The 26,196-nt window shown below is 59.1% G+C and overlaps 1 protein-coding gene across 4 annotated transcripts; it reads left to right on the top strand.

Moving 5' to 3' along the window:
- The first annotated feature begins 10,535 nt into the window (after positions 1-10,535).
- On the top strand, positions 10,536-24,965 carry LOC111149769 (coiled-coil domain containing 88B). 4 transcript variants are annotated; one of them, XM_022507031.1, is made up of 27 exons: positions 10,536-10,595; positions 10,913-11,055; positions 11,205-11,316; positions 11,402-11,471; positions 11,551-11,609; positions 11,698-11,781; positions 11,879-12,022; positions 12,228-12,373; positions 12,497-12,578; positions 12,732-12,890; positions 13,455-13,601; positions 13,783-13,891; positions 14,057-14,193; positions 14,277-15,407; positions 18,356-18,483; positions 18,561-18,678; positions 19,448-19,543; positions 19,629-19,769; positions 20,308-20,564; positions 20,907-21,050; positions 21,255-21,441; positions 21,588-21,733; positions 21,949-22,047; positions 22,219-22,385; positions 22,862-23,068; positions 23,223-23,291; positions 24,839-24,965. In XM_022507031.1, the coding sequence occupies exons 1-27, from the start codon at positions 10,536-10,538 to the stop codon at positions 24,892-24,894; spliced, it is 4,398 nt and encodes a 1,465-aa protein (XP_022362739.1). In that variant the 3' UTR covers positions 24,895-24,965. The 4 variants fall into 4 exon arrangements, with proteins under 4 accessions (XP_022362739.1, XP_022362740.1, XP_022362741.1 ...); XM_022507032.1 differs by having other exon boundaries at positions 22,862-23,081; positions 23,230-23,291; XM_022507033.1 differs by lacking the exon at positions 10,536-10,595 and having other exon boundaries at positions 10,951-11,055; positions 11,189-11,316.
- The last annotated feature ends 1,231 nt before the right edge of the window (positions 24,966-26,196 follow it).

Here is a 26,196-nt window from a genome sequence, read left to right as displayed (position 1 = left end):
TGTCCTGACCCTCCCAAGGGCACAGCAGATCTGATCTGGAAGGCCAAGGGTTTTACTCAGCATCAGCAGTTCTGGCCTTTTCTGGGTCAAGAGTTCCTTTGAAGAGCAGCTGAGAGCCATGCCCTTTTCCTTAGAAAATGGACATCATTGGGCGCCTGGGTGGCTCAGTCAGTTAAGCGGCTGCCTTGGGCTCAGGTCACGATCTCAGGGTCCTGGGGTTGAGTCCTGCATCGGCCTCCCGCTCGGCGGGAGCCTGCTTCCCCCTCTGCCGCTTCCCCTGCCTGTTCTTGCTTGCTTTCCCTCTGTCAAATAAATAAGTTGAAAAAAATCTTTTAAAAAAACCACTTAAAAAAAGGAAACGCACATTTGCACATATGTATGCACAGCGGCACATGTGAACACCATGCTTTTTAAGGGTTTGCAGGGCGTCCCCTGAAGTCCTCCCAGAGATCCCAGGTGAACCCCCACCCCTGCCTGGGACGCATCACATCAGAGTGGGGTCACCATGCTTTGGGCTCAGACCACTAGACTGTGAATCCTGACCCACAACCAAGAAGCTGGTGACCTTGGGCAGTCTTTCATTTCCCTCGACCCCACTTCCCTCATCTTTATTTTATTTATTTTTAAAGATTTTTTTTAAGATTTTTTTTTTTTTTTTTAATTTGAGAGAGAGACAGTGAGAGAGAGCATGAGTGAGGAGAAGGTCAGAGAGAGAAGCAGACTCCCCGTGGAGCTGGGATCCCGATGGGGGACTCGATCCTGGGACTCCAGGATCATGACCTGAGCCAAAGGCAGTCGTCCAACCAACTGAGCCACCCAGGCGTCCCTATTTTTAAAGATTTTATTTATTTATTTGACAGGCAGAGATCACAGGTAGGCAGAGAGGCAGGCAGAGAGAGAGGAAGGGGAGCAGGCTCCCTGCTAAGCAGAGAGCCTTATGCGGGGCTTGATCCCAGGACCCTGAGATCATGACCTGAGCCGAAGGCAGAGGCTTTAACCCACTGAGCCCACCCAGGCGCCCCTTCCCTCATCTTTATAGTCGGAATAATCCAGCCCACCTCACAGGGCTGCTGGGAACCAATAAGAGTTTATGTAAAGCACCGGGCACAGTGCCTAGCACGCAGAAAGAACCCAAAACATGGTTATAAAGAGAAAAAGAAACAAAGAATCTTTGCTCTCCACCACGCAGTCTGTGCGTGGGTAGAGAAAGAGCTAGAGGGGCGCCTGGATGACTCAGTCGGTTGAGTGTCTGACTCTTGGTTTTGGCTCAGGTTGTGATCTCGGGGTCATTAGATCAAGTCCGGCATCCAGCTCCACTGGGCACAGAGCCTGCCTGGGGTTCTCTCCCTTTCTCTCCCTCTCCTGCTGCCCCTCTCTGTGAGCGCTCTCTCTCCCACATAAGTAAGTAAATAAATAAATAAAATCTTGAAAAAAGAGAAGGAAAGAAAAAAAAAAAAAAAGAAAGAGCTAGGAGTTAGGAGAGAAGTCAAACCTCAGTCCTGTTATCTGTGATTCTGATGTCTATGCCTCCCTGGGCCTCAGTTTCCTTATCAGTATAATGGGCTAGTAACTCTCTTTTTATCCACCGTGTGTAGGTCCCCAGGATTCTCCATACATTGTCTGGCACCTGAAGCCTTGCAGGTTAAGGACCTGGGAAAGTGTCCCTGGGGGGAGTCTTGGCCAGGCCCTAGGGTGTCAGACCTGACTTCTGAGAGAAGGAGAGGGTTGGAGAGGTGCTGTCATTCCTGGCCCAGACCTTGGGCTGTAGTTATGCAGGTCCCACCACCAGGAGGATATTGACCCCAAGGGAACCCGTGCTTGGGGTTTGGCCACGCGAATGTCGAGGAGTAACAGTGGAGGGAGAAGATCGTGTGTGTGTTGTGGGTGTGTGTGTACGCACACATGTGTTTATACAACTTGGGCAGAAGTTTGGATAACATCTGTGTGGATGGATGGATTTTTTGTCTAATAAACATGCACACCAGTTGGCCATATTATTATTATTATTATTATTTTTTTTTATTTATTTGTCAGAGAGAGAGAGGGAGAGAGAGCAAGCACAGGCAGACAGAGTGGCAGGCAGAGGCAGAGGGAGAAGCAGGCTCCCTGCCGAGCAAGGAGCCCGATGCGGGACTCGATCCCAGGACGCTGGGATCACGACCTGAGCCGAAGGCAGCTGCTCAACCAACTGAGCCACCCAGGCGTCCCCAGTTGGCCATATTATTAATATTTGCATTGATTTTCCCCGCTTGAGCTGGAAGGTTTTTTGTTTTTTTAATTTATTTATTTGACAGACAGAGATCACAAGTTGGCAGAGAGGCAGGCAGAGAGAGAGGGGGAAGCAGACTCCCCGCTGAGCAGAGAGACCGATGCGGGGCTCCATCCCAGGACCCTGGGATCATGACCTGAGCCGAAGGCAGAGGCCTGAGCCACCTAGGCTCCCCGAGCTGGGAGTGTTTTTGTTTGTTCATTCGTTTGTTTATTTTTTATTGAACACAGGTAAGGTGTCCTGCTCAGGACACGTTTTGGGAAACAGTAAATAAATGAAGGATGAGAGAGAGAGAGAGAAAGCTATCCTCTCTCCAGCTTCCTGGATATTGGTTCTCATTGTTTCAGCATAAATTTGACCACAGCAGGTTTGGGTGAGAACTAGATTTGCTTGAGGGTGATAACAATTCCAGTGACTTGAAACAGAGACTTAGCTCACAGATATGCAGTAGGAAGGTTGACAGTCTGGGGCTAGTACAGCAGCTCTGTGATTACAAGGACCCATGCCCCTCCTATCTTGTTGCTCTGCCATTTTAAATATCCGCCTTCTACCTCACAATCCAATGTGGCTGCTTGAGTTCCAGCCACCACAGCTGTAGTTCGGCCAGCAAAAAGTCCATGCCAGCTGTCTTTTAAGAAGGTTTTCTGGAAGCTCTCACGTATCATTTCTACTTAAATCTAACTGGCCAAAGCTTTGCTGCATGGTTACACCAGCTGCAAGAGGAGGCTGGGAAATGTCCAGCCTCTCTCCTGCTACCTGCAAACCTTGGTCTCCACAGTCACCCTGATTCCCCAGCTTGTGGGTTGTCCGGCCTCTTCAGCATCTCCTAACGATGTTCACCACCTGGGATGCCCCTCCCTTTCCCACCCCTGCCCAAAGCACTCTACCCTTCGAGGTCGCAGGTCGGTCCCGTTTGCTGAGGACCACTGCCCCATTCCCGTCCCTTGCCTGAACGAGTCCCAATGGGCCACACCCTCAGCTTCATCAGGGATGGAGGGGTTTTTGACATTTAATTCACATATCATAAAATTCACTCTTTAAAAGTGCAGTTGAGTGGTGTTTTGTCTACTCACCGAGTTGTATGACCGTCACTGCCGCGAAGACGGATCTTGAATCTCAGCGATTTCTCTCAAGATGAATGACACACATGTGCCCATCCTAGTTATGAAAGGCGTGTTCGGATTTCTGGAGGGTTCTGCTTGCCCGCCCCCCCATGCCCCTGAAGTCACATCAAGTGTGTTGCAACCAGCGATGTCCCCAAAGCCCAGCAATGAGCATGCCAGGCACGGGCCCTGCGGACACCACCACCAGACGGGACTCCAGGTGCCAGACCCCCGATGAGCGCTTGCAGTGTGTGAGGGGGAGCCGGGACAGGGCAGCTCAGGTTGGGGTGTTTGGGGAATGGCAGAAGGACTCTGGCCACTAGCCCGCCTTGCCGTGGGGTACGGCAAGGGGAATGGCTTCTAGGTGCGGGCTGAAAGGTGAGCAGAGGACAGCTTGGTGAACAGAGGTGGGAAGGGTGTTCTAAGCGCTGGGAACAGCCTTGCCAAAGCCTAAAGGTGAGCAAGGGAGCCAGGTCTGAGCTGAGCGGCCCACGTGGCGGCAGAGATTGGGGGATTTTGTCCACAAGCCCCCGGCTTAGCTGGTTCTCTTGGTAGACATCCGGGTGGCTCCGGTATTTGGCCAGGGGCGGCTTCAGAGACTTTCTATTTACGTTTCCTCCTGGGTGCCTTCCGCAGGGCGTGTTCCCCAATGCTGGAGTGTTGGCTCACTGGGCTCTGGAGGTTTTATTGGTCTCTGGAAACTCCGAGGCCATCGTGACAGCCATCAGTGATGTGCGCGTGTGCTTCTCTCCCCGCCACGTGCCAATCTGGGCTTTACCCTCTGTATTTAGTTTTGCTAGCTTAATGCGCATTTAATGGTATCTTGGTACTGTCTTTCATGCGTGTGTCTTTAATTATGAGGGAGGCTGGCAACGGCCCGGCTTGGCGCCGCTCTCCCTGCGCTCGCTAACCGGGTGCTGGGCTCCAGCCTCGCTCTCCCACTGGCCCCCCACAAGGCAGCGGGGAACAGGGGAGGTGATGCAGCTTTTGGGTTGCCGGTCGTTTTACTGACCCCTGCACCCCTCTGAGCCTCACTCTCCTTACCTCTGACATAGGGATTCATTTGCTCAAAAACAGGACTTTGGCTGACTTCTGTCTTTTGGCTTTACCTTTTCCTGGCTGTGTGGCCTTAAGCAAGGGATGTAACCTCTCTGTGTGTCAGTTTCTTCGTCATCGTGGTCTCCGTGGCTCGGCACCGTGGGGACAAGGGAAGATGCAGAGCAGAGCTGAGTAAGTCTAGGAGGGAAAACGATGGGGGTATGCTTTATTTTTAAATTTTATTTATTTATTTTTAAAAAGATTTTATTTATTTATTTATTTATTTGAGAGAGAGAACAAGCAGGGGAAGGGGCAGAAGGAGAGGGAGAAGCAGACTCCCCGTTGGGCAGGGAGCCCGATGCAGGACTCGATCCCAGAACCTCTGGATCATGACCTGAGCTGAAGGCAGATGCTTAACGGACTGAGCTACCCAGGTGCCCCTGGGGTCTGCTTTAGAAAAGAGAAAATCTTTTCCGAGAAACAGGCCATGCAGGAAGACCAGCAGGGTGAGAAGGAGCCAGACAGTGGGGAGAGAGAGGGTGCTTGTGTGGGGGAGTTCCAGGTTGGAGGAACAGCAAATTCGAAGGGGTCCAGGGTGGGAATCTGAGGAAGCAGGGAGGGCTCAGTGACAGAGGTCACGAGGAGGAGTCAGGATTGAGCTTGGGGGGTTAGTTGGGCCCACCCGGCAGGGCAGGGTTGGAACTTGACTGAAAGCACAGGGAGAAGCCCCTGGAGGGTTTTTAAGCAGGAGAGGTTCATGAGTCAGTGTTTCGAAAAGACTCTTTGGGCTCTGGGTGGAGGCTGCCTGGAGGACTGGGCCTTGGTAAGAGTGTCAGGGTGAGGGAGGGCGGGTGCTCCTTAGGAGTGTGAGGGCGCTCTGGGGAGAGCAAGCCAGGTGTCAGGTGTGGGGGGCTGTGCAGTGTCATGCTCTCTTCAGCTGCCGGGATGTATTGCAGGTGGTGCCCTGAGTCCCTGGGGACCTGGCCCAGCCTTGGGCAGGTGGCCCTGGGTCCCGCGCTCCCTAGCTCTGGCTTCCTGCTGCCTCCTTCCATTGGGCAGCTGGTTTGGGCCACGCCATGGAGCATTTCTGCTCCTGCCCAACTCTGGCTCTACTGTTTCTACCCCCAAATGGTGGGTCAGCAAACCGCCCCTTCTTAGCACTTGGGTGGGGAGGAAGGAGTCCCCCAGACAAGACACCAGAAGCCCAGGTGCCCAGAAGTTCCTGGAGGCTGTCTTTCTGTTTTTAATTCTTGAGCTTGGGGCCCTGAACCTTCTGGTTAGGGAACTGGGCCCTGGCCAGACTACAGGGGTGCCCTGTGGGGCTCTGGGCCTGCTGCAGGCAAGGGGCAGAAGTTGCCCTCTGACCTGGTTGGTCCCAGGCTCTGGCTGGACTTGGCCACCCCTTGCCCTGGCCGCCCTGAGCTCTGCTTTCCCAGACTCCAGGGCCCTCCTTTCTCTCTGGCCTTTGGGGTCAGACCGGGGCTATCCAGATAATTCAAAACCAGAAGAGAACTAGGAGATGGTGTCCCTCCCACTCTTAACCCGTGCAGATGGGGAAACTGAGCCCTGAGGGAGGAGACTGCCATTGGTTATGTTGTCCATTTGTCTGTCTTTCGTCTTTCGCTGCTCCTTGCCTGCCTCCTGGATCCGCATGCTGGCATAGTGGAAACTGAACTCCCTTAAAACTACCGGAGCATTGGGGCGCCTGGGTGGCTCAGTGGGTTAAAGCCTCTGCCTTCGGCTCAGGTCATGATCTCAGGGTCCTGGGATCGAGCCCCGCATCGGGCTCTCTGCTCAGCGGGGAGTCTGCTTCCTCCTCTCTCTCTCTGCCTGCCTCTCTGCCTACTTGTGATCTCTCTCTCTGTCAAATAAATAAATAAAATCTTAAAAAAAAAAAAAAAAACACTACTGGAGCAGTGCCCGGGGGCGGGGGTGGGCTCAGCTGGTGAAGCGTCAGACTCTTGATTTCTGCTCAGGTCATGGTATCAGGGTCGTGGGATCGAGCCCCGTATCCAGCTCCGCGCCTGGTGCCCAGTGCTGTTCTGCTTGTTCCTCTCCTAACCCTTCTGCCCCCACCTCACACACTTGTGTGCGCTCTCTTTCTCTCTCTCAAAATAGAAAAAAAGATAAAAATCTTAAAAAAAAAAAAACCTGCCAGAAAAAGATACCTGAGAAAGGCAGTCACTAGAGCACCACAAACGTTTAAAATATTTGTTAGCGAGACACAGTTTAAACGATGATGGACTAGCAGCACAGCAGAGTACCACACAGCCATTACAAAGGCCGAGGCCAGCGGTTCTGAACGGAAAAGAAGCGGACTGTAGAATATTTCGAGAAGGGTGGAGGAGCACAGCCCTGTGTGTGGAGACAGACATGGGCAGCTGCATCTCTGAAAGGACACAGAACATGCTAGCATGGGGAGCAAAAAGGAGGGCTTGGGAGTCATGAGGGAGAGACTTGATTTCTTCTCTATCCTTACGCACTCTTTCTTTTTTAAAAAAGATGTTATTTATTTATTTATTTATTTATTTATTTATTGGGGGGCGGTGATGGGGGCAGAGGGGGAGGGAGAGAAAGAATCCTCAAGCAGACTTCACACTGAGCAGGGAGCCTGAGGCAGGGCTCGATCTCAGGACCCTGAGACCACGACCTGAGCCAAAGTCAAGGGGCGCCCCACTGACTGAGCCACCCAGGCGCCCCCTCCTTCCGCGCTCTTGACACTTTTTGACCACATGTCTGAGAAAAATTTTCAAGGGAAAAATCTCGTCACAGGCCAGGGACCACTGTTAGACCCTGACACACATCCCTCAATGGCTAACCAAGTCTTGACACCCGGGATCTCTTTGTCATCTGCTGAGGAGGCCCGGCCCTCCCTTCCACTCTCCCCAGAGCCTCCCTGGGCCTGACTTGGCTGAAGCACGTCAGAGAAGAAGGTTGAGGCGCAGCCGGTCGTGTGGGGAGTGACAGGTGTGAAAGCCATAGGGTGACACAGTGCCAGCCCCTGAGGCTTGAGGAAGGGTGTGCCTGGGAGGTGTTGAGCAAGGCAGGGGCCCTGGGCCGCGGAGGGATTAGGCGCTGTCACCGTGCTTGGCTAACCCCGAGCTGGTGCTCTGGGAGGACTTCCTGGGCGGGAGTCCTTGGGGGGCAGGGCTGCAAATAGAAGCTAAAATCCACTGGGGGTCAAATCTGGATGGACTGTTGACCTTATTAATATTAAAGATAACAACCACACGGGGGACCATTTAGTGAACGCTTCATCTGGGCCCCAGCTCATGGAATCCTCCTAACAACTCTCCTAGAGGATTCTCAGCGTTTCTAGATGTGTCTCAGGAGGGTGGAACAGTGGCTGAGCTCTTCTGCTAACATGCCTGCACGCCTTCCCATTGCCGGGTAAGACCTGGGTTGCTGTGGCCATGAACTCCTTGCTCTTTACATGCCGACCCCACTGCCTTCCTTTAGTTGGTTCTACCACTTAATAGCTGTGTGACTTTGGGCAAGTTCGTAACCTCTCTGGGCCTGTTTCCTCCTCTGTAAACTGGAGACCCTGAGTCCTTACATCCCATGTTAGTCCAATATAAATGAGTCAGTAAGCGCAATTTTTTAAAAAGACTTTATTCATTTGACAGAGAGACAGAGAGAGAAGGTGCACAATCAGGGAGGGGGGCAGTAGGCATGGGAGAAGGAGTAGCAGACTCCCGGCAGAGCAGGGAGCTCGATGTGGGGCTGGATCCCAGGACTCTGGGATCATGACCTGAGCTGAAGGCAGATGCTTAACCAAACGAGCCTCCCAGGTGCTCTTTACTTTTTTCCCCAAAGATTTTATTTATTTATTTTATTTTTTAAAGATTTATTTATTTATTTGACAGAGAAAGAGAGAGAGAGAGATCACAAGCAGGCAGAGAGGCAGGCAGAGAGTGAAGGGGAAGCAGGCTCCCCGGTGAGCAGAGAGCCCGACACAGGGCTCCATCCCAGGACTCTGAGATCATGACCCAAGCCGAAGGCAGAGGCTTAACCCACTGAGCCACCCAGATGCCCCTTTATTTATTTATTTTAGAAAGAGAGGGAGAGAGAGAATCTCAAGCAGACTTTGTGCTGAGAGCGGAGTCTGACACCAGGCTTGATCTTGCTACCCCGAGATCATGGCTTGAGCCGAAAGCAAGAGTCTGATGTTTAACCGACTGAGCCACTCAGATGTCCCAAGCATGAAGTTCTTGTAACCATGACTGGCTACCAGTAAGCCTGTGTGCCACGGTTGTTGTTACCCCATATTTCATCAAATGTAAGATGTCATCCATTGAAAAAAAAAATAGATGCCACTCAGGGAAAAAAAGAATGCTACCGGTTGACTATGTCCCAAGTCTCTCTCATCACTAGAACCTTTATTTTATACTTCCCGAAGGAGCTCTTTATGACTTAGACAGAAATTCTCATATGTAATTCAGAGGCACACATAAAAGGGAAAATAGAAGCAAAATAAATTGGTTTACGGTATTCGGAAAACTTCCCATTTAGACTCCGACAGAGACGGAGGCGCGATGTCTATGTGTTTCGCCGCCACCTCCCCTGTGAGCCATGGCGAGTCCTGGAGCGCAGCCCACCCCAACGATCCATCAGACAACCCTGAAGCCTGAAGCCCCAGAGCTGTCGCAAGCCCGCTTCGCTCTGGACTTCCGCTTGGGGAACTGTACTGATAAGTCTGGTTCTCTTCCCTGGGGCCTCGCACCCTTTGAGTCCCGGGGTTAAGGGAGTGCCGGCTCCGTTCTTGCCTCCAGGGCTTCCTTTGGAGCTGCTGACGCCCTTTCTGCAGGGTTTGCTGCTTCCGAAGTGTGGGCTCGTGCAAGCAATGACAACTCTGTTAGGACTGTGGCCCGCCGAGAGACATCTCTACCGTGTAACCCAACTTGGCAGATTTCAGTGGGAGCAAGAAAGTGTGTTGGAATTGATGACACATGAATAATCTCTGACCTTCGCGCTGGGGGGGGGGCTTCCATCCCGCCGGCAGGAGCCCTTGCATATGCTGTTCCTGCTCTCTCTCTTCCTCCCCTCTTTGCCTGCTTCACCCAATCATCCCCGGTCTCAGCTTCCTCATGTGGCCCCCTGCAGGCTGCCTTCCGCGACCATCCCAGGAGTCAGTCCCTTCACTGTCCATGCACATGGTATAGCTGCAATATTACATTTGAGCGCAGGTGTGATTTTGGGGGGTCATCTCCCCGGTGAACTGAGGCTTGCGGGTGCAGGGACTTGGGGGCTTTCATTACACCCCAGTATCTAGCTGTGTCCGGCAAGGCGCCGGCAGATTAAAGAATGAATGGAGGCGCCGTCGGGGAACTGGGAGGTCCTCCTGGCCTGTTTGTCTACAAGACATGCTGGGAGTCTCAGCAGTGCAGAGGTGGGGTGGGGGGGGTGAAGAGGAGACATGTTGAAGGCTTCTGCACTATTCCCCTTCCTTCAGAGGCCTGAATCCAGGCCACTTCTTCTTCAGACGGGAAATGGAGGCCTGTGAGGTCAGATGTCCTGTCCCAATCTGGTGTGCAGAGAGGATGGGGGAGGGTGGGGCGGAGGAGGGGGGCTCACTCCTGGCTGGGGTTCAGAGGAGGTTTGCCGGGGTGGCAGCATCTGACCTCCCCAGGCTTCTGGGTTGGGAGCGGAGCTAGGGTGAGCTTGAGAAACACCAACAGGAAAGCGAAGCCGGGCATGTCAGAAGAGGCAGGTGTGAACGCCCAGACTCACCACATGAGGCCCAGCGTCCTTGCAGAGGCCTAGGAAGACAAGAGGCCGAGGTCCTCTTCTCTAGTTTCAAGTTTCCAGAGGGGTGGGGGACTCACCCGCCATCGTCCCCTGTGCCAGGAGGGCTGCGGGAGTCGCTCCGGGATGGCCCTGAGCCCACCTTCCCCTGCTAACCTCTGGGCCAGTTCTGTGGCCCTGCAGAGATGCTGAGAGGATGTGGGGTGGTGAGGTGGGGGCTGAGGCAGGACTCTGGGGGTGCAGAGGCCCGCCTGCTCCCGGAAGGAGGAAGCTGCAAAGGCTGTCTGTGGCTGGGCCTCGGGATCCCTGACCAGAGGAACTTCCTCTTCCTCTCCGGGCAGGTGTAGCTGCCACAGCGGGACCTACACCCTGACCGTGTCATGGATGGGGGCAAGGGGCCCAGACTCAAAGACTTCCTGAGTGGGAGCCTGGCCACCTGGGTGAGGGGGCAGGTGGGAGGCGAGAGGGAAAGGGAAGTGAGCAGCCAGGATGGGCTGGTGCTGGGTTTGGAGGAAGGTCCAGCAGAGTGGGGAGGGGTAGGGACTGAGGGCAAGGGTGGGCAAAGATGTGGGGCTGGAGAAGTCGAGGTAGCTATGGGGCAGGCAAAGGAGTCCAGACCCAGGGGCCAGGGGCATTCAGGGAGGAGGTGAGGAGGAGGCTGCGCGGGCTCAGGAGGCTGGTCAGAGGGGCTCGGGAGTCACTCTGCTGGTAGGGGAGTTCCTAACCCAGTCGCCTGACCTGGCTCCGTTCCCCACAGGCGCTGGGACTGGCCGGCCTGGTAGGAGAGGCGGAGGAGCCGGAGGGGGAAGAAGAGGAGGAAGGAGAGGGGCCCCTCTGCCCGGAGAAGAAGTTCTTGCATCTCAGCGATGGGGCCTTGCTCCTCCGGGTGCTGGGCATCATGTAAGAAACCACAGGCCAGCCTAGGAGTCTGAGGTGGCCCCTCCCACAACAAGCAGCTGGGAGGAGCCTGAGGGCTGGTGGGAGGAGCCTGGTTGGGGGAGGTGGGGCCTTGATTGTCTCCCCTCCCACCTAGCTCCCTGTGCCCACAGAGCTCCGAGTTCTCGAGGGGGACCTCGAGTAGTCGGTGGCCGAGACGGTCCTGCACCCCGGCGGGTGCGGAACCTGAACCACCTATGGGGCCGGCTGCGGGACTTCTACCAGGTGAGGGGCTGGGAAGGGGCGGCAGAGCCTGGGAGGCCCCCCGTGGGAAGGCCCCACTCCTAGGTCCTGTCTCCTTTGCCTCCAGGAGGAGCTGCAGCTGCTGATCCTGTCGCCACCCCCAGACCTCCAGACGCTGGGGTTTGACCCCTTCTCAGGTGCTCTCTCCTACCACCCCCCGACCCCGCTTCTATCCCCTCGCCCCACCGCTAACTTTCTGTGGCTTGTGCTCCGCAGAGGAGGCGGTGGAGGAGTTGGAAGGCATCCTTCGACTGTTGCTGGGGGCATCAGTGCAGGTGAGCAGGGCAGGGCAGGGTAGGGTCCAGCTCCCACGGAAGACGTGGAGGCTTCCTCTGCCAGCATTTCCGCCGCGTCTCCCCGCAGTGTGAGCACCGGGAACTCTTCATCCGACACATCCAGGGCCTCAGCCTTGAGATCCAGAGTGAGCTGGCTGCTGCCATCCAGGAGGTACTTGGGCTGGTCGAGAGCCTGGGACTGGCACTGCCACCTGGGGGCACCCTGCCCCTCTCCTTCCTCTGCTGAACTGCTCTCCCTACCTGCCCAGGTGACCCAGCCTGGGGCAGGGGTGGTGCTGGCGCTGGCTGGGCCCGAGCCTGGGGAGCTGGAGACTCCAGAACTGGAGATGCTGTCCCGGAACCTGCTGGGGACTTTGTTAAGGCTGGCGCGGGAGCGTGACACGGGGGCCCAGGTAGGAGGCACTGTGACCCAGGTGGAGGAATGGGAGGACTGTGGTGCTCCAGATATGGGAGGAGGGTGATGGGGGTTGGGGCCCAGATGTGGGGTTGGAGTTGAGGGTCTTCAACAAGCAGAACTGCAAGAGCCAGATGTGGCTTGTGGTGACTGGGGGGCATGGGTTGGGTTACCTCTGGCTTCTGACCCTCAACTTCCCACAGCGGGTGGCTGAACTGCTGCTGGAGAGAGAGCCGGCCTCCTTGTTGCCAGAGGCTCCTGCCAGGACTCCCCCAGAGGGCTCCTCCCACCACCTGGCCTTGCAGCTGGCCAATGCCAAGGCCCAGCTGCGGCGCCTGAGGCAGGAGCTGTGAGTACCCCAGTCTCGGAGGTCCCTGGAGGGAGAGGGGCGATTAGACATGGATAGAGACGTGGTGGCATCGGGCCTCGGGGTTCTGGGTCCCCAGGACCCTCCAGCGTCCCTTTTCTCCAGGGAGGAGAAGGCGGAGCTGCTGCTAGACTCCCAGGCAGAGGTGCAGGGCCTGGAGGCCGAAATCCGACGGCTCCGCCAGGAGGTGCGCTCAGATGCTCCCTGCCGCTGCCGCATTCCCTAGCCCTCTCCTCACGCCTCCTCTGTCCCATCGCCTGCCCCGACCTGGGCTCCTTCCCCTCCCCTAATCCCTCTGGCCCGCGGCTGGCCGTCCCCAGCTCCGCACCGTCTGACTCAGGCCCAGGCGCTGTCAGGACAGGCCAAGCGGGCCGAGTTGTACCGCGAGGAGGTTGAGGCGCTGCGGGAGCGGGCCGGTCGCCTGCCCCGCCTGCAGGAGGAGCTGCGACGCTGTCGCGAGCGGCTGCAGGTGGCCGAGGCTTGCAAAAGCCAGCTGGAGGTGAGACGGGAGGCGGGGCCTGAAGAGGGCGGGGACTCCGGGCGGGGCCTGGAGGCGGGGCTTGCTGGGGACCCGGTGGACCAGGAGGGGAAGCGAATTTGGGCCGGGAGAAGAAAGGGCGGGGTCTAATGGACAGAGCAGTCGCGGCTAGGAGAAATGGGTGAGGTGGTGTCTAGGGAGAGGCTGTCTGGAGAATGGGGCAGACGGAGAGGAGAGGTGGGGGCGGTAGGTAAGGGTAGGTCCTGGAGAGGAGGGCGGGGCCGAGTGCTGGCGAAGAACCGTCTGGAGAGCGCCCTTCGCAGTGGAGCCTAGAGGGATGCCACCTTGGGAGGGGGTTCTTGGGGGAGAAGGGGCCGGGCCTACATCGGAGGGGGCGGGGCCAGATGCTAATGAAGTGGTATCTGGATGGACCCTGGAGAGGGAGGAGTAGGTGGGAGGGAGAGGTGGGGCCTGGAGAGCACGTGGGCGCAGGGTCGGATGAAGGAGGGAAGGCGGGGTCTGTGGCCCTGGAGTGCTTGGGGGGCCAGCATCACATCGCCACTTGTTTCTGCTCCCCGCCACCAGGAGGAACGGGTTCTCTCCAGGACTCTGGAAGCTTCCAAGGCGCTCCTGGAGGAGCAGCTGGAGGCTTCTCAAGAGCGCTGCGCTAGGCTGCACGAGGCTCAGCGTGAGAATCTGCTGCTGCGGACCCGTTTGGGCGAGGCCCATGCGGTGAGATGGCCCGAGTGACCCCCAGTCAGTGTCATCTGTGACCCCTGGCGACCCCAGTGGTTCCCCCAGAGTTCTCTAGTGCTCCCTAGAACCTCTGACTCCTTGTTTCCCCTAGTGATCTAGCTCACACGTTGGCCTGGCCGTGGTGGGCAAGGCTTGTCTGACCCTGCCCCGCCCCCAGGAGCTGGACACTCTGCGGCATCAGGTGGAGCAGCTGGCAGAGGAGAACGTGGAGCTGGAGCTGGAGCTTCAGCGGAGCCTGGAGCCGCCGCTGGGGTCTCCGGGGGAGGGTGAGTAGGGCCCTGGTGGAGGACCTGGGACTGTGGGGCTGGCTGCCTGTTTTCCTGCAACTCTAGTGGGGATGGCTTCTGACTTCATTCTCTTCCCAGGGGGGAGGAACCAGGGATCTTGGCAAAGGGTACGGAGGGGTCCTCACCTCATCTCCCATGTCCCAGCCCCTGTGCCAGGAGCAGTCCCCTCACTTCATGATGAAGTGAGAGAGGCAGAGGCTGGGCGGTTGCAGACCCTGGAGAGGGAGAATCGGGAGCTTCGGGCCCTGCTGCAGGGGCTCCGGGGGCAGCCTGAGGGCCAGGTGAGTCCCGTCCTGCACCCATCCTAGTTGGTCCTTCCCTGCCTCCTCCTGGGGGCTTGACCCTTCCTCTCATGTGCCCTCAGCACCCCCTGCTGGAGGAGCGGAGCGAGGACTCCTTGGTTCCAGAGCTGCATGCGGCTCCCCAGACTTGCCTGGCCTCAGACGTGGGACCCCAGGGTTTGGTTGGCCAGGTGGAGGATGAAGGCACCGAGGCCTCGGGCCCAGCTTCCCCAGTACCAGACTCGGCCCTTGAGAGAGTAGCTGTGCTTCCGCAGGCTTCTGACTCAGACGCACAGGTGATACAAAGGCCCCTCCTGATGGCTGCCACGGCCCCCCAGACCTCAGACTTGACCCTCCAGGAATCAGGCCACGTTGGAGCAACACAGGAGCCCTTGGAGAAGGCCAGCCATGGAGCCCTTCTCCAGACTCCCAGCACTGTGGTCTCCCCTCAAGGCCCAGGGGTGGAAACTCAGGCTGAGCTGCTGGGAGGAGAGACTGGAGAGTCAGGGCCCAAAGCTCAGGTGCTGAGACAGGAGGGCCCTGCAAGCAAGCCTAGACCCTCAGAGCCCAGCCTCCGTGCACAGCTGGAGGGGCAGGAGGCCCGAGGCCAAGGGCAGGACCTGCCCCAAGGGCAGAGAGAGGCCAGAGAGCATGAACAGAAACTGGAGGGGACGGTTGGGGACCCAGGCCAGCAAAATCCCCAGCAGAGGCCAGAAGAGGCCCTGGAGGCCCAGACCTGGGAAGGGCCCGTCCCAGAGGAGATGCTGGCTGGTGATGTCCCCGAGCAGGAGGCCATGAGGGAGGAGGTGACAAGACTCAGGAGAGAGGCCGAGGCCCTTCAAGCGGAGCTAGAGGCTCAGGCCCGGAGGCTTGAGGCCCGAGGCATGGAGGCTGCCCGCCTCTCTGAGGAGCTGGCTCAGGCACAGAGGGCAGAGACGGAGGCCCATCGGGAGGTGGAGGCCCAGGCCCGGGAGCAGGCTCGACTGCGGGAGGCAGTGGAGGCTGCCGGCCGGGAGCTGGAGGCCGTGTCGCGGGAACGGGAGGCTCTGGTGGAGGCCCTGGCAGCCGCAGGCCGAGAGCGGAGGCAGTGGGAGCGCGAGGGGCCCAGACTGAGGGCCCGGGCGGAGGCAGCGGAGGAGAGGCTGCAAATGCTGGAGAGCGATGGCCGCCGGCACCTGCAGGAGGCCGAGAGGGAGAAGCAGGCCCTCAAGGAGGTATGTCCGGGCTCACAGCCTGGGGTGGGAAGTAGGGTTCTGGGCCAGTTGCTGGGGTTTGGGTTATCAATTCCATCAGTGGCCCCAGAGTGCTTGGCACCTACTGGGGCTGGAGAGAGAAAGGCAAAGTCCGCCCCTGTCCTCCAAGAGGTGCTGGGCCCAGGACACAGGACTGATGGATGTTCCCTCTCTCTGGTGGGGCGGGCTGTAGAAGGGGATGAGAGTGTGGGTACGGAGCCAGACTGCCTGGGGGTTCAGTCCGGGCTCTCAGACTGTGGGAGCTGACTCCCCTCCACCCGATTCCTCCTTCTGTAAAATGGGGGCGCTCTTCATTGCTATCTCGGGTCTTTCGGGAAACCAAGGGAGATAACTGTGTGATGAGCCTAGTTTATGCTGGGCAAAGGCTCAAGACGTGTTAATTATATTTTTAAAAGATCTATTTATTTATTTTTATTTTGAGAGAAGGGGGAAAGGGGCAGGGGGTGAGGGTGAGGGAAGGAGTGAATGTCAAGCAGACTCCAACACAGGGCTCGATCCCACGACCCTGAGATCATGACCTGAGCCGAAATCAAGAGTGGGACGGTTCACTGACTGAGCCATCCGGGTGCCCCAAGACATGTTGATTATTATTAATATTGTTTTTAAGATTTTAAAATTTATTTTAGAGAGAGAGAGAGAGAGAGAGAGAGAGAGTGAGTGCAGGGGGAGGGGCAGAGGTAGAGGGAGACAAGCAGACTGCCCACTGAGCAGGGATCCTGACCTGGGGCTCGATCCCAGGACCCCAAGATTATGACCTGGGCTGAAATCAAGAGTCAGACACTCAAGCAGCTGAGGCACTCAGGTGCCCCAAGACCTGTTGCAAAGGGTGCAGGAGGCCATGGCGGAGGGAGCTGGTGCTGGGGTGGAGGCAAGGAGGCTTCGGAGAAGGGTGTGAGGAACGGACACGGGCTCCCACTAGGTGGGAAGGACACTTTAGAGGGACCAGCATGTGCGGAGACCTGAAGGCATTACGGATGCTCAGGTGCCTGACGGGTGGGGGTTCACCAGCAGGTTTGTGCTGGGCAGGGCCTCATCTTCCTTTCAAGCTGAGGAAGGAGTTGTGGTGGTTCTTGGGAAGGAAATGATCTCAATGACCTTTACATGAGGGCCATGACCTTTAAACCCAGCAGGGTGTTGAAGGGGGGGCCCGAGTTGCGAGGCCCCTCGGGGGGAGTGGAGGAGGCTAGGAGGCGATAGGAAGGGTGTTCAGGCCCGGGGCCCCGTGCTGCCGGGGCGGGGTGTGCACACTAGGAATCAAATCTTCCAGCTGAGCAGTTTCCAGTCTCATCCCTGTTGTCCAGATGAGGACCCCGAGATTCAGAAAGAAGGGGTCATTTGCTGAGAGCCCCCTTGGGCGGAGAGGAGCTGGAACACACTGTTGTGTTGACCCGGGGTGAGGTGTCAGGCAGAGCAGGGCAGGGGAGTGGGGGAATGGGGGTGCGGGTGGGAAGGTAGGTGGAGAGGGGTCTCTGGGGTTCACTGTGTAGGATGTGACTGAGCCACGCTGTCAGGCACACCTGGCTTCTGGCCCGGATCTCCGACCAGCCGGCTGTGCTGTTAGGGGCTTGTTCCTTAACCTGTCTCGTTCCCTGGGAAGCTCGGATTCAGATGACCTGCCTTCCGGGCGAATGTGGAGAGCTGGGGGCAGCTGGGGAGTGGGGATGCCAGCAGGCGTTCAGGGCAGGTGAGGGGAAGGTGTGCTCTGAGGACTGAGCGCTGGAAGAGCCTAAGGACAAAGGGGAATTTTGTGAGATTTCCTGGGCAGAGCAGTTCCTGGTGATGACTGGGTGTGGTGTAGGCGGAGGTGGCTAGACCGGGGAGGTCAGGGAACCTGAGGCCAGGGGGCCCGTCCCTGTGGGCTGGGTGGAGGGCAATGGTGTCAGGGTGCTGAGGGCCTGGAAGGGGCCAGTTCTGGGGTCTGGCCGGAGGTTCAGATTTCTTCATGGGTACCACTGTTCTTTCTACCCTTAGCCCTTGGGCTCTCCTGGGTGTGGGCCAACAGGCAGCAGGACCTCATGGGACTTGTAGTTTTTCCAGTGAGAGGCAGTGGCCAAGGGTGTCCAGAAGGACAGTGGCTCCAGGGGAGACTCGGTGGGGTTGCAAACCCAGGAAGGTCAGAGCAGCAGCGGTAGACTTGGTGTCCAGAGACAGGCTTTGGTAGGCAGCTGGTCCGAGTTGGCCCTGGCTTGTGGTTTCATCCTGCCCGGCCCCTGCATCTCAGAATGGTTTGATCTATCTCTGCATCCCGCTCTGCCCCCTTCTGCAATGGTGCGGCCCAACCGCCACAGGACTCCTGGCCTGGCCCTCAGCATCTCTCCCCACCCACCAGCCCCCTCTGTGGTTGGGCCTGACATTCACCCAGTTCCTGCCCTCTGTCCCCATCCCTCTGTGGCCCAGGGCACTCCTCCTGTCTGCCTCCTCCAAATCCCTCTTTCCCTCACGTGGCCAGCATGGCCTCATCACGTAGGACACGGCTTGCTGCCACTGGGCGCACGAGGAACCGTGGGCTCAGAGAGGTAAAGACACTTGCCTGGCGAGTGTCTCTGACTCCTGGGCCAGGGGTCTCCTTCCCCCGCCGCCAAGCTTACCTCCCAGCTTCTCCGTAGTCACTCTGCGAGGTGTCTGGGTTTTGTTCCCATTTTACAGATGGAGGAGTAGAAGGCCAAAGGGTTAAAGATCTTGGCCCAGGGTGGGGCGCCTGGCTTGCTCCATCAGTAGAGGACGTGACTCTAGATCTCAGCGTCGTGAGAGCCTTCTTAAAAAGATATTTGCCTAGGGTGACGGAGGAAAGACAGAAAGCTAGGTCTCCAGACGCCATCTGGCCCTCCCTGGGGAAGGGAGGGTGGGGGAGGATGGGGGAGGGTGGTGGTCTTCCCTTCCCGCTCTGAGCCTGCTGTGCCTGCCCTCAGGAGCTGGAGAAGGCCGTGGTGCGGGGCCGGGAGCTGGGCACGCGGCTGGAGCATCTGCAGAGCGAGCTGAAGCAGGCGGCCCTGGAGCGCCAGGAATTTCTGCAGGAGCAAGAGTTCCAGCACCAGAGGTGTGGGTGTGGCCCCAGGGCAGAGAGGGGGCAGCCAGGGCCGGGGGAGGGGTCGGTGCCACAGCTTCTCCGGACAGGTACCAGGGCCTGGAGCGGCGGCTGGAAGCTGAGCTGCAGGCGGCGGCCACAAGCAAGGAGGAGGCCCTGAGGGAGCTCAAGACCAGGGCTCTGCAGCTGGAAGAGGAGCTGGTCCAGGTGAGGCGTGCGGAGCGCCGGCAGCCTCTTCCTACCCCGCCCTCCATCCTGCCTGCGCACGTCCAGGGCTGCGCACGCTCCGGTCCCTCTAGCCCTGTGCTGGTCTTGCTCCTTGATTTTTGGCCCGTCCCTTGCCTTGTGCCCCATTTGGGGGCATCTTGGAGAGCGCCCCGTGCTTGGGGGTCAGGCGGACTCTGCCCAGGCCCTGGAGTCTTCTGGGGCCCTGGAGCCTTGTTTCCCTCATTCCTCTGACGGACATACCCCAGCGACTCTGCTTGGAGGTGCCGGCTGTGTTTCTCCAGGGTCTCACCGCTCCCGAGTGAGCTCGGTTACTGCCCTTGTTCTTGGCTGGCCATCATTTCTGAGGCTCCCAGCTCAGGGCTCAGCTCTGGGGTGTGGGGAGGCCCAAGAGCAGGCAAGGACACAGGTCACCATAACACGGGGTGTCAGGGGACAGCGGGCCCCCAGCAGAGCCCCTGGTGGGTGCATGTAGGCTTGGCTGGGGGGAAAGTGGTGTTGAAACCCGGGGCGCAGAGGCAAAGCAGGGTGGAGAGAGGCTGGAAAATGCTGTAGAACTGAGTGACACAGAGCAGGGCAGATGGAGAGTGACAGATGGACCTGCGGGAGCCAGGAGCGTGGGGTGGGGGAACCCATGATGGATGGGGCAGGGGCGCAGCTGAAGAGGTGAGGGTCCCCTGGGTTAGGTCCTTGCACCATCCTCAGACCTCCTCCACGCTCCTGCGTGACCTCCTGGGGCCTCTCCTTGCAGCTGCGCCAGGGTCCTGAGGGGCTGGGGTCGGACGGGCACGCTGAGCCGAGGACCCCGGGGGCCCAGAGTGGGCGGCTCATCGAGGTGGAGCGCAGCGTGAGTGTCGCCCGTGGCGGGCACGGGGAGGGTGGTTTGGCCCAGTGGTCTGGCCCCTGCTGACCCCCCACTCCCCTCTGGGCAGAATGCGACACTGGTGGCCGAGAAGGTGGCTCTGCAGGGGCAGCTGCAGCACCTGGAGGGACAGCTGGGGAGCCTGCAGGGGCGCGCCCAGGAGCTCCTGCTGCAGAGCCAGCGCGCCCAGGAGTACAGCAGCCGCTTGCAGGTGGGTGGCGGTCTGGGTGCCCTGTCCCCTGCCCTAGCTCACGCCCCCTTTCCTCTGCCACCCACTGTTTTCTCTGCCCTAGGTCCCAGCCTACTGCCCTTCCTGTACCCTTGTGCTTGACCTCTGAACACCCCAATTGGCACCCCTCTTCCCTGCTCCTGCTCCCTTGTACTTGCCCCTTCTGCCCCCGTCTTCCCCCTTCCCCTCACCTCTGTGGTTTTGCTCAGCTCCATCCCTTTCAACAGCCAGCCCTTAGTCCCTACCGCTTTCCCTGCCCTTACCCCGCCCTGGCTGCCCCCCCCACCCCGCACTGTGCCTCTTGCCCTCCCCTCCACGGCCTGGCACCAGCACCCATCTCCGTGATACCGCTCCCCTCTCCTTGCCTACTAACCCTGCCTCTGCTTTCTGTTCCCTGTCGCCCCCGCTCCAGCGCTCTGCCTCTGTAGTTCTCTCTTGGATCCTCTGCCCTGCCCCTTGCCTTTTGCGCCCAGTCCCTTACCTCTTTTAGAACTGGGATCACACCCGCTCTTCTGTCTAGGCTGAGAAGTCTGTGCTGGAGATGCAGGGGCAGGAGCTACACCGGAAGCTGGGGGTGCTGGAGGAGGAGGTGCGGGTGGCACGGCAGTCCCAGGAGGAGACCCGGGGGCAGCAGCAAGCTCTGCTTCGAGATCACGAGGCCCTGGCCCAGCTGCAGCGGCGGCAGGAGGCTGAGCTAGAAGGACTGCTGGTGCGGCACCGTGACCTCAAGGCTAACATGCGGGCCCTGGAGCTGGCCCACCGGGAGCTGCAGGGCCGGTGAGCCTCCCCTAGACTCCCGGCTTCTCTTCCCAGCACCCCCAGCCTGCGTGGAGCAGACTCCCTGGGTGGGTATGACCGTCCCCTGCTCCCCCTGCCCGGAAGCACCACCACTCAACACAGCCACCTCTGCTGCCATGGCCTCACGTGTGGCTGGGGTCCGGGCTGAGCTCACCCCGAGGCTCGTTCGTCATGGGCAGTGGTGGGCACCCCGCCCAGCATTCTGCTCCGTGGCTTTGTTTGGGGGCCAGTGCTTAGGAGAGGGCGGACCCCAGAGAGTCCGGCCGCCCACTTGCCCCGGCCCCAGGTCTCTGCAGCCCTCTCAGTCCCTGTGCATCCCAGGCACGAGCAGCTGCAAGCCCAGAGGGCCAGCGTGGAGGCGCAGGAGGTGGCCTTGCTGGCAGAGCGAGAACGCCTGATGCAGGACGGGCATCGGCAGCGCGGCCTGGAGGAGGAGCTGCGGAGGCTGCAGAGCGAGCATGACAGGTACCAGCCCCGGCACGGGCCCTGCCGCTCTCGGGCCAGGTCTCTGTGTTCCTGTCTGCGAAGTGGGTTGGTGGTGAGTTAGTCACCGTCCCTGTGGGATCCCGCTTTGGCTCCTCTCCCCCAGGGGGGGCTCTTCTGGCCCCCGTGGGAGGCCTGGGAGGGGGACCGAGTGCCCTCGGAGAGCAACTCTTCTGGGTTCTGCAGGGCTCAGAAGCTGCTGGCCGAGGTGTCACGGGAGCGGGGTGAGCTGCAGGGGGAACGCGGGGAGCTGCGGGGCCGGCTGGCGCGGCTGGAGCTGGAGCGGGCCCAGCTGGAGGCGCAGAGCCAGCGTCTGCGTGAGTCCAACCAGCAGCTAGACCTCAGCGCCTGCCGGCTGACCACGCAGTGCGAGGTGTGGTGAGCGGTGGGCCGCGGCCTGCTGGGGGCTGGGGAGTGGTCCGTGGGGGGTTGGGCAAAGAGGCGGGGGTGGAAGGTAGCCACCCGGAGCCCTGTTAAATCCCCCACCTGCCCTACTGTCTGCCCTCTCCACACCCCCAGCTGTTGACCGAGCTTCGGAGCGCCCAGGAAGAGGAGAACCGGCAGCTGCTCGCTGAGGTTCAGGCCCTGAGCCGGGAGAACCGGGAGCTCCTGGAGCGCAGCCTGGAGAGCCGGGACCACCTGCACCGCGAGCAGCGCGAGTACCTGTGAGCAGGCCGTGGGGGGCCCAGCTCGGCTGCCCAGAGCGGGGGCGGGTCCCGGAGACCCCTGTGCCTGCTTGTGGGGAGATGCCCAGGGAAAGGGCTGGGGCTGACCACCTGGGACTCAGGACAGCAGCGGTTCGCCAACACCGGATTAGCCCCGGTGTCCTGAGCCTCCCTCCTGCCTGGCCTCATGCCTGTGTCCTCCCTCATGCTTGCAGGGACCAGCTCAATGCGTTGCGCCGTGAGAAGCAGAAGCTGGTGGAGAAGATCATGGACCAGTACCGAGTGCTGGAGCCCGGGCCCCTGCCCCGGATCAAGTGAGGGGCCCGTCTACCCCCTGGAGCCGGGGATCCTCCCAACCTCTGCCCCTGCCCTGCCCGCTCCAGGCCCCGATGAGGGTTTGCCTGGCTTTTGCCATCCCCCAACGTGGCCCTCTTGTCCCTCCTTCCTCCCTGGCCTTACCCCCTCTTGTGCCCTCTTGCCCCCAGGAAGGGCAGCTGGTTGGCAGACAAGGTGAAGAGGCTGATGCGGCCCCGGCGGGAGGGGGGCCCCCATGGGGGGCCACGCCTGGGGGCCGATGGGGCTGGCAGCACCGAGAGCCTGGGGGGCCCCCCAGAGACGGAGCTCTCCGAGGGCAGGGAGGCAAATGGGACAGGTGGGTCTGGGGGCCAGGTGACCAGGATGGTCCCGACCCCATGTCTCCTATCCTCACCCTGGTGCTTGCCAACGCCCTTGGTCTCTCCCTTCATCTTGAGTACCCCGCTGGCCTTCCCTGTTGCGAGCCCCTCAGCTCGTACCTCCCTCCTGCCCGCGCTGCCACCCATCCCGTCCTGCCCGTCCGCAGCAGTGTTTAGGACCTCAGAGCAGCAGGGGACTTGAGCAAGAGGTCATTTATCCCAGGCCCAGGGAGGGGACATGCCTTGCCCAAGGTCACACAGTGGGTCAGTGTCAGAGCCCTAGTGTCAGAGGGTCAGGCCAGCCTCCTGTTGCCTCCGTCCTTCACCCAGACCTCACCCCTGCCTCTTGTAGCCTCCTTTCCTTGCCCTTTTGCAGCTTCACCCCACTCGCCCCTCTGCTCTGCCCAGCCCCTCCCTGCACAGCTCCACACCCTGCCTCCCTATACCTTTGCAGGATCCCTTTCCCCTGCACCCATGCGCCGGGCCCAGAGCTCCCTCTGCCTTCGGGATGAGACTCTGGCAGGGGGGCGGCGGCGGAAACTCAGCTCGCGATTCCCGGTGGGGCGAAGCTCTGAGTCGTTCAGCCCCGGGGACACCCCCAGGCAGCGATTCCGACAGCGCAGGCCAGGCCCCCTGGGCGCGCCCACCTCCCATGGCAAAGGTGAGAGACCAGGGTCCCTGCTCCCATTTGCTCTCCGGCTCCCTTGGACCCAGCAGCCCCTTGGCTTTCCCTCCTGTCCCTTGGGTCTCCGCACAAGCCCTGCCCACCTCTGCTCTGGTCCCCATGGCCCATTGGCTGCCTTGTGCTCCCCCAGGACGCAGCGTGGGGTGGGATGGCTCTATCGAGACCCTGTCGGAACACAAAGCTGATGCTAACGGAGAGGGTGAGTGGGGGTATCTGGCTTGCCTGGGGCCCATGGTTCATCCACTCATCTACTTGACAGTGAGCCTTTACTGAGTGCCAGGTGATATGCTAGGGATACAGCAGGGGATACAGCTGGAGATACAGCAGGGAGCATTCGGGTGCAGGAGGGAGATAGTAAACAACATGCATAAAAATAGTAATTATCTACAATGGCCCTGTCCAGTGGCAATAGGACGTGAGCTACATGCGTAATTTAAAATTTTCTAGTAGCCTCATCAGAAAAGTAAAAGGAGGGGTGCCTGGGTGGCTCAGTGGGTTAAGCCTCTGCCTTTGGCTCAGGTCATGATCCCAAGGTCCTGGGATCGAGCCCCACATCGGGCTCTCTGCTCAGTGAGGAGCCTGCTTCCCTTCCTCTCTCTCTCTGCCTGCCTCTCTGCCCACTTGTGATCTCTGTCTGTCAAATAAATAAATAAAATCTTTAAAAAAAAAAAAGTAAAAGGAGACAGGTAAAATTAATTTTTTAAAAAGATTTTATTTATTTGTGGGGAAAAAGACAGGGATAACAAGGAGAGTGGGAGCAGGGAGTCCCCACTCAGCAGGGAGTCCAATGTGGGGCTTGATCCCAGGATCTTGGGATCATGACCTGAGCCGAAAGCAGACACTTAATGACTGAGCCACCCAGGCATCCCCCTGGCTTTTTTTTTTTTTTATGGCTTTATTTATTCAGGTAAAATTAGTTTTAATAACATATTTTATTTATCCCATTATACCTGAACTGTTACCATTTCAACCCGTCGTCAGTGCGGAAATTCATTAATGAGATATTTTAATTAATTAGTTAATCCTTTATTAACGAGATAGTTTGTATTATTTTTTCTTGCTATGACCTTGAGCCCAGTGGCCGTTTTACACTCCAGCACGTGGAAGTTCAGATGGGCCACATCTCATGTGCTTGGTCCCACGCTGGGCGGCTCAGCCCCAGAATGTTAGGGGATGGCCACGCTCTGGGAAGGACGGAGATCAGGGGGAAGGAGGTCAGGAGCGCTGGGTGGGGCAGGTTGTGATTTTTTTTTTTTTTAAGATTTTATTTATTTATTTGACAGAGAGATCACAAGTAGGCAGAAAGGCAGGCAGAGAGAGAGGAGGAAGCAGGCTCCCTGCTGAGCAGAGAGCCCGATGCGGGGCTCCATCCCAGGACTCTGAGATCATGACCTGAGCCGAAGGCAGCGGCTTAACCCACTGAGCCACCCAGGCGCCCCGTGATTTTGACTATAGTGCTCAGGGTGGTCCTGAGAGAGGAGGTGAAGTGGGAGCAAATAGGAGGTGACGGTTTTTCCTGTCAACATGCCTAGGGACAAGCATTTCAGGCAGAGGGAACAGCTGAAGCAAAGGCCTGGCAAGTTCAAGGACAGGCAAGGTGGCCAGTGCAGCTGGAGTGAGGCCGGGGGGAGCTGAGGAGAGCTGCAAGGGGCAGTGGGAGGGGCAGAAGGTGGAGGGCCCTGGGGGGCTGCCTCGAATGCTGGGAGCTCCTGTGGGAGTGGGTCTGAGCTGAGCCTTCCCCTTCAGGCCTCGAGGTGCAGGAGCCGGAGAAACGCCCTCTCGCCCCTTCCCTCAGCCAGTGACGCCCTGTGGACTGGGGGCTTGGGAGTGCGGTCCTCTCACTACCGGAGTCCCAGTGCGGGCCTCCGGCCGCCCAAGAATTCAGGGATCCAGGCCACCTGGAGCCAGTCCTTGGACAAGGAGGCCTGGGCCCCCAGCTCCTCCAAGGCCTACCCTGGGGCCCTGAGATGGAGCAGGGATAAGCCTGTGGACAGAGGGGACAGCTGGTCCCCAGGAGCAGCTCCTCTCCAGGGTCCTGGCTCTGCCTTGCGGCCCTCGCTGAGGAGGCCGGCTCTGGGTGACCCCCCAGTTGAAGGAGATGGGCAGAGGTGGGCACGAGAACCCGCTGCCTGGTCTGGGCGGGGAGCCAAGGACCGTTCACTGGGGAGGGTGACCTGGGCCCCTCTCTGAGCTGTATCTGGGATGTGAGGGTCATGAGAATAAAGCTGGGATAGGACCAACTGAATTTGTGTTCTGTGTCTGCTGGCCATATCCAGGAGTCTCAGGGCACCTGCGATGCACACAGCCGAAGTCTGTGTGGGCTGGGTTCCTCCGTGCCCGTGGGCTTCCTCACCCTGCCCAGGGCGGCAAAGGGCTTTCTTCGAGAGATGAGCTAGTCGGGCTCGCTTGGATGTCCCAGTGGGCTGGGGAGGTAGGGTTCTGGGCAGCCCAAGTCTGGGCTCTGTCTTTGTTGAGAAGGCGGGGTCTGGGCTCCAGGTAAGCCCCAGATACTCCAACCCCTCCTCCTTCTCTACTTTTACGTCTTCCTGCCTCCTCATCCTCTTTCCCCATCCCTCTAGGGTTGAGCTCCTCCCCAGTGGGTTCTCAGCCCAGTGGGATGTCACCTAGTGTCGCGAGCTTTCGTGGAGGGACACAAAACGTACAAAGACAACCGGTCTCCGACCTGGGCTTCCAGAATGACACCCAGGAAAGGGGCAATTAGGCTAGCTGGCAGGACGTGAGTCAAGGCACCTGGTGGTGCCCGGGGCAGGGTGGGGCTGCCAGGGCTGAGGTGAGGCAACCTGAATCGGGGGGGGGGGGGGGGGAGCTGGGAGGGGTGGCCCAAGCTTCAGAGTCTGGTGAGGTGGGAGTGGACCCCAGCCTCCAGCTGGGCTGAGGAGCTGAAAGCCCCTTCCCATAGCCCTCCGCCTCCGGGCTTTAGTGGCCACCTGCTCTATTGGTGGCTCCTGTCAGTGGTCAGGGAGGCTCCAGAGGACATGCCAGCCAGGGGCCCTGGGTGGGACCATGAAAGGAGGCCGTCTGTGTGGCTCTGACACCTTTTTTGAGGTTACTTTGGGCTCTGTGCTGGGCTTGGGGACCACAGG

The sequence above is a fragment of the Enhydra lutris genome, unplaced genomic scaffold (assembly GCF_002288905.1).
Source record: "Enhydra lutris kenyoni isolate GAN:26980312 unplaced genomic scaffold, ASM228890v2 scaffoldscaffold22, whole genome shotgun sequence".
Lineage (NCBI taxonomy): Eukaryota > Metazoa > Chordata > Mammalia > Carnivora > Mustelidae > Enhydra > Enhydra lutris.
The sequence above is the reverse complement of the archived record's forward strand: the minus strand, read 5'-3'. Positions and strand labels throughout refer to the sequence as shown.

What these genes read in the sequence shown, in the direction of transcription:
- LOC111149769 (XM_022507032.1), top strand. Translation starts at nt 10,536, where the DNA reads ATGGATGGGGGCAAGGGGCCCAGACTCAAAGACTTCCTGAGTGGGAGC. An exon ending in GGGGTTTGACCCCTTCTCAG is followed by an intron (nt 11,472 to 11,550) that starts GTGCTCTCTCCT and finishes TGTGCTCCGCAG; the next exon opens with AGGAGGCGGTGGAGGAGTTG. An exon ending in GGCAAAGGTGAGAGACCAGG is followed by an intron (nt 23,082 to 23,229) that starts GTCCCTGCTCCC and finishes CCCAGGACGCAG; the next exon opens with CGTGGGGTGGGATGGCTCTA.